The sequence below is a fragment of the Apis mellifera genome, linkage group LG4 (assembly GCF_003254395.2).
Source record: "Apis mellifera strain DH4 linkage group LG4, Amel_HAv3.1, whole genome shotgun sequence".
Taxonomy (NCBI): domain Eukaryota; kingdom Metazoa; phylum Arthropoda; class Insecta; order Hymenoptera; family Apidae; genus Apis; species Apis mellifera.
The window spans coordinates 12,871,019-12,877,180 of record NC_037641.1 but is presented as its reverse complement, the minus strand read 5'-3'; the positions used below and the strand labels follow the sequence as shown (position 1 = coordinate 12,877,180).

General features: G+C 31.3%; 2 protein-coding genes across 2 annotated transcripts; one reads left to right on the top strand and one right to left on the bottom strand.

The window, feature by feature from the left end:
* Positions 1–3,463: 3,463 nt before the first annotated feature.
* LOC725360 (radial spoke head protein 9 homolog) lies at positions 3,464–4,705 on the bottom strand. Its single transcript, XM_001121220.5, has 4 exons — positions 4,343–4,705; positions 4,110–4,275; positions 3,722–4,010; positions 3,464–3,627 (listed from the first exon to the last, which is right to left on the bottom strand). The coding sequence occupies exons 1-4, from the start codon at positions 4,567–4,569 to the stop codon at positions 3,470–3,472; spliced, it is 840 nt and encodes a 279-aa protein (XP_001121220.1). The 5' UTR covers positions 4,570–4,705; the 3' UTR covers positions 3,464–3,469.
* Positions 4,706–4,720: 15 nt separating this feature from the next.
* On the top strand, positions 4,721–5,739 carry LOC408773 (ankyrin repeat domain-containing protein 49). The gene is made up of 3 exons (XM_016911724.2): positions 4,721–4,953; positions 5,027–5,187; positions 5,309–5,739. Exons 1-3 carry the CDS (start codon positions 4,806–4,808, stop codon positions 5,642–5,644), a joined length of 645 nt encoding a protein of 214 aa, XP_016767213.1. The 5' UTR covers positions 4,721–4,805; the 3' UTR covers positions 5,645–5,739.
* Positions 5,740–6,162: the final 423 nt, after the last annotated feature.

Genomic DNA, 6,162 nt, shown 5'->3' with positions numbered 1-6,162 from the left:
TCTTTTTCGCATCGCCCGAATTCCAAATTGAATTTAAAAAACGATCGAAACGTTTCGTAATGTTACCTGTGCCAGGTAAGTAGTTGGAGAAGAGGAAGAAGAAAGCAAATGGAGAAAAAGAAATTGGATATAGACTTGAGAGGAAGAAAGAAGAAGAGGGGAAGTAGCGAAAAGAGAGGATGGTGGTGGTGGTGGTGGACGTTTGAAATGGACGGAGGTTCGAGAAAAGGCGGTCCTCCAGGCTCCTTGTCCCCGACGTTTAATTTCAGGCAGTCCGAGAAGCTCGTAACATCTCTGCAGTGTTTAACATCGAGAAGAGGGCCTTGGGAAGAAGATCAGAACCCAGAACCAGTTCTCGCGCCTTAAACAGGCGGTTCTCACGCATTTATACCCCTTCATCACGTTTGACCATTCGACCTAATTGCCGCGATCGAGCCCGTGAGAACCACTGTTTCGCCTACCGTTTTGCGAAAAATCGAAGTTTTATAAAATAATAATACGATCGATTATCGAACGAGAAAGAGAGAGAAAAACAATCACCATATTTCCACCAAGATCGTGCAAACAAGATTAAATAACATTTATCGTGGTGCAACAATAGTTGAGAATTACTGGCACGAGATTTGTTTCGCGATCGATAATACGACGCGTATTATAAAAGAAAGTGACTTACTTAATTCGTATTAACGTTAACGAGTCGCTCGAATGTATTCGACACATATCTGATATTCGATTATACGCGAAAATACGTTTCACGAAGATGTGAACTTTTCCTTCTTTGTATTGTTTCGTTACGCGATTCTCGCGTCCCCAGCGTGCGGACGTGTTTCGAAAGGTAAGCCGGGAAACTGGAGTTTACGCTAGCGGATCAGAAGAAAGTCAATGCCGTGACGTTTCCACGAGCTTTTTTACGGTATACTCGAAATCCCGTTACGCGAGATTTCGCCTCGACCGCGGTGAACTATTTAAAAAGGAGCGACAAAGCGTGTCGAAAGAGGTCGATAACCGGCATTCGACACGATGGAATTTAAGAATCGCAAGAATTCGATTCCAATCTCTTTTCTTTTCTTTTTCGTATAAAATAATAATTTCAACTTTCGTTGTATTCGTCACAAAGAGGAGAATCGATTCTATTACGAATCGTGTTAATAGTTACCGAATTTTATTTTTATTCCCTACGTGATTCACGATATCGAAATTAATTAAAGGAAATTAAATCGTAACATCAATTATTGTTACGCGCGTGTAGATGAAATACTAGATTAGATTATCGGCTATCGTCCGATTACCGTACGTTTAATCGAAATAACATTTAACACGATACGTTTAATACGTTTATTTTCATTTCACCTCCGATTCCCTCGTACACGAGAAAAAAATATATATATAGTACTTTGGCGATACGAAAATAATCATCCTCGAGGAGAAAAAAAAAAGGGACATATACCGGGAGTACAGCAGAGGAGGATACTACTCGAATAGGAACCGGAACTCGCACTCCGTGCTCGGAATTGATTACACGATTGCACATGTACAGCTGTGCATATGAATCAGATAAAAGAGTGTCGGGGGAGTTGGAAGAAACACGATGCGCGAAGAGAGGTTATCGGCTCCGTCATTGATTTCTTCGTGGCGCGAAAATAAATCTCCATATCAGGGGGAGAGCGTATACTCTACGCTCACACGAGCAGGCAAACAGAGGCAGACGCTTTTAAAACCGCAGAGACTGATCGAATCGAAAATCATCCAACAAGAATAACGCCCGAGAAGATGATCCCACTTGACGTGATGAACGATCGCTAAAATCCAACATCTTAGATTTTCTATCCGCCGTTAACATCCTAGTATGTTGTACTCGTTAATCGTGTCTGTTGAGAATCTCTGCGATTAATTAATTAGATTAAGGAAAAAAAATTATTGATATTGGGATGGAACAGTTACATACTTCGAATCTTGGTAATAGATTTAAATTTTTTAAAGAAAAAACAAAAAATAAAAAGAACTCAAACAAGAGAAAAATTAGATTTATATATAACCAATTCGTGGAAGAATGCTATCTTTTTCCAACAATCACTGATCCGTAACTCACTTTGACCTAGCTAACCTTGAATTGATCAACTTCGTGTCGCATATTGTATTAAGAATGCGAAATAAAAATACAAGTACCCAACCACAATAAATAAGACGAGTTCATTCTGACGACCTTGTATTCTGCTTTGAGAATCTTTCGCATCTATACAATACACATCTCGTATGTGCACGTTCATGAAAGAAATGTATTCTACGATATCGTAATATCACCAAATGAACAATGGGCAATAGTAAAAAAGTTAAAGAACTCTAACATAAAAATATTATTTATTTCGACTAATAACCGTATCGAAGATTCAATATTGATCGATTTATATATTTATTCTATTCAATTTCCAATTACGAAATGAACTGCGTAAATTGGTAATGTCAGATGACGCATAATTTGTATCGAGACAGACAGAAATTTGACGCTGTCAACGAGAACAAAATTTTATATTGGGATCGTATGAAATGTATCGATTTGGAAGATCAAAAATACGAAAATATATAAAATTTCAAAATTCGATGAAGCAAATTAAAAATATATTCGTTCAAAGATTACTACTGACCCACGTGCTACGAAATACATTTTCATAGAACCGGCGTCACCCGGCGAATCGTTGTTACCAAACTTTTGATTCATGATCGAAGTAAAGCAAATCAATGAGTAAAAAATATACTTATCGGTAATTGAAAGGCGGTTAAAATTAGAGAAAACTTTTCACTTACTTTTAACGATGAAATATCCTGGAAAAATCTGACAGAATACGGATCCCAAGCACTTGCAACAACACTTCACTCGAGTATGCCGGTCACTGCGCTTGTGCGTTTAAATTCACTAACCTCGACAAAAATACTACCGCCATCTTACGCTTTAAAACGCCAACTAGTTTATCCACAAAGCCCGTTCACAAAGGGACGGTTAAATTTCTGTTTTTATTTATATCCAGACGAGAAACAAAATGGTAGTTAATAATTAATTTCAAATATATAACCGACGATTTCTTTTTAATTATAATATTTTATAATTATGAAATATCTAAATTATATATATTTTTACTATATCGTTATATCAATGTAATATTTATAACCTTAAGTACTTACACATTACGATTTGAGATTCCGGAAATTTTTATTAACTGTTATTTCTCTTTAATTGAGATCATTTTTAGAACTGTTATTACTTGTAAACTTAATAAATAAAATATTTCGACATATCACAAATAAGACGTAGAAAAATTGATATTGAATTTAGTGATTATAAATACATATTTGGTTGTCATAGAAAACAAAAAAAAAATGAAATCTGAATTAGTTAAAGAAGATTAAAATTAGTTTTTAGAGAAAAAGTTATAAAATTTAAATACTTAAATTTTTTATTATTATAGTTATAAAATTACACCATGAAAACTATATCCATATTTTTTTTTCCATGTCCAAAATAAAGAAATCCGTAATGTGGACTATTCAATTTATGATAAAACATCATACCAGGCCAAAAAAGATTATGTAAAATTATTAATTTTTCATTTATAAGCTGTAGATTCCAACATCCTAAAAGAAAAAAATATATTATACAAAAGAACACGATCTTTTAAATGTTTTGTTTAAAAGTTTGTTTCTTTGAAATTTTTCTAATAGAAAATACCTTGTGGTACATCTACATCAATTGCATCTAAAAAATCTATCGCATAATTGTAATCAGGTCTCGTAAGTAAATTAGTATTCCATTTTTGTTGCGGTAAACGTGCATGCAAATAAGATTTTAAATATAATGCATCTGTACTGTCGAGTCCTTCGAAACTTAAATTTTCAATTATGTCTCCATTGGGACGTTTAAACCATGCACCACGAGGAATTATCATACTGTCTTCGTTAATTATCTCTACTGTAGCTGCCAATCTATCTTCTTCTTTCAATTCTCTTGGTATTGGACCCTATATATTTAAAAAAGAACACTTTTAAAAATTATATCGTACTATTTCATTAATTTGAAAAAATTTTTAATTTTTTTGTATAATATTTTCCTTGCTTACATCGTAATACTTTCTAGGGTCTTCATTTGGCGGGAACGGAGGATTAATATTATAAACGTTAGTGACTATAGAAGGATCACCCTCGAATTTATTAATTGTAAGAGGTGTTAAGAATCGTGCGCACTTATTTGCTTTTGGTAATAATAGCCAATTAAATGCATCCATGCTAATTCAAATATTTTTATTTTGTAATATTTTTCGTGAAATATTTCAATTATTTTTGATAAGATTACCTGTAATAATACACCTGATTGTTCAAACAATCTGTTTCAAAACCAAATGCGATATGATAATCATTTCGAACTCCGTAGATTTTACCCCAATAATAACACTTTTGAAAATGATTTTCTTGTTGTAATATTATCAGAGAATTTTGTAATAATTGTGAATTTTCTGTCCCCACACAAATACCAGCATAACCAAAAATATCTAAACTTTCCAAAAGTTTTAGACATTCCATCTTGTTTTATGTATTATGTATTGAAATTATTAACAACTAATTATAAAACAATCGAAAATAAAATATGATTTTCACATCTTAAAAGATTAATTATTTGATTTAATTTATATCATAAGACAAAACTTAGTATCTTCATTCTCCAACAGATGGATTCAATATGTAATAAAAAGAGATACAGATAAAGAATACGTTAACTTTATATTCGGAAGTGTTTATTAATTTTACATGAAATAAATATGTCATCGTCCGAAGAAGAAAGTGATCAATTAATGAATTTGGAAGCTATCCGAGATAAAATGTTAAATCAACCACGAAGTGAACGTATGCAAGTTAGTGCTTGGGAAGATGATGATGATGGAGTAGAAGCTGAACGCAATGCAAAAGGTTAGATAATGATTTTTATCAATTTTTATTTTTATTTTTTATTTTTATAATATATTGATATATTCTTTTATAGAACCTGATGCAAAGGAAATTCTCGCTGCAGCGGAAAATGGTGATTTAGACAAAATAAAGAAATTATTAACAAAAAACCATCGTTTGTTAGAATGTACGGATAAGGATGGTTATACTCCATTGCATAGAGCTTGTTATGGCAATCATGTGGAAATTGTAGAGGTAAAAATTATTATATTTTGTGAATATAACGAATTTTTTAAATTTATTTGAAATATGTTTTATTTAAATTTTATAATTAAGAATATTTATAATTACATCTATTATTGTTTTTTTTTTGTAGTATTTACTTCAAGCAGGTGCAAAGATAGATGCTAAAACTCAAGATGAATGGCAACCATTGCACTCTGCAAGCTGCTGGAATAATGTTGAATGTGTAGCAACATTAATTGCAAATGGCGCAGATATAAATGCTAAAAGTAAAGGAGATCAAACACCTTTGCATCTAGTATCTGCAAGTTCTCATAACTCTCCTGCATTGCAACTTCTCTTATTGCATCCAGATACAAATCCAAAATTAATAAATTCTAGTGGAGATACTGCAGAACATATTGCAAGGAGAACAGGAAAATATTATCCAATGTTCGAAATCATTGAAGACTGCTTAAATGTTATTTGAATCTATTACTTAATATATTCATTAAATATGCTCATATTACATATAAGATTATGAACATGAAAAATTTAAGAAATTAAAAAAAATGTATAATCCTATTATGATATACTCACTGTTAATACAATTTTGTATAAATGTTGTATGTTTTAATACAACAGAATATGAAAATATATTGACATAATATTAATAATAAAAATTTTATGAATATAATATTTTAACATTTTTTTTTTTATAATAATCAACAATTATTTTGTCAACAGTTATTTTTGCATTTTTAAATTATAATAACAATATAATAACAATTACTTAAATTTATAGAGCTTTAAAAATAGGATGTTTCAAGTGATTTTGATAACATATAAAACTATTTTAAATTCAATATTATAAAAATTCTCTCTCTCTCTCTCTCTCTCTCTCTCTCTCTCTCTCTCTCTCTCTCTATTTTTTTATAAAATACTTATTAATCAAATTAAAATTTCTGATATATAAAATTATTTTAACACTAGTATTATAATCATAAA

What these genes read in the sequence shown, in the direction of transcription:
- LOC725360 (XM_001121220.5), bottom strand. Translation starts at nt 4,569, where the DNA reads ATGGAATGTCTAAAACTTTTGGAAAGTTTAGATATTTTTGGTTATGCT. An exon ending in AATCAGGTGTATTATTACAG is followed by an intron (nt 4,276 to 4,342) that starts GTAATCTTATCA and finishes TATTTGAATTAG; the next exon opens with CATGGATGCATTTAATTGGC. An exon ending in ACCCTAGAAAGTATTACGAT is followed by an intron (nt 4,011 to 4,109) that starts GTAAGCAAGGAA and finishes TTAAATATATAG; the next exon opens with GGTCCAATACCAAGAGAATT.
- LOC408773 (XM_016911724.2), top strand. Translation starts at nt 4,806, where the DNA reads ATGTCATCGTCCGAAGAAGAAAGTGATCAATTAATGAATTTGGAAGCT. An exon ending in AGCTGAACGCAATGCAAAAG is followed by an intron (nt 4,954 to 5,026) that starts GTTAGATAATGA and finishes ATTCTTTTATAG; the next exon opens with AACCTGATGCAAAGGAAATT. An exon ending in ATCATGTGGAAATTGTAGAG is followed by an intron (nt 5,188 to 5,308) that starts GTAAAAATTATT and finishes TTTTTTTTGTAG; the next exon opens with TATTTACTTCAAGCAGGTGC.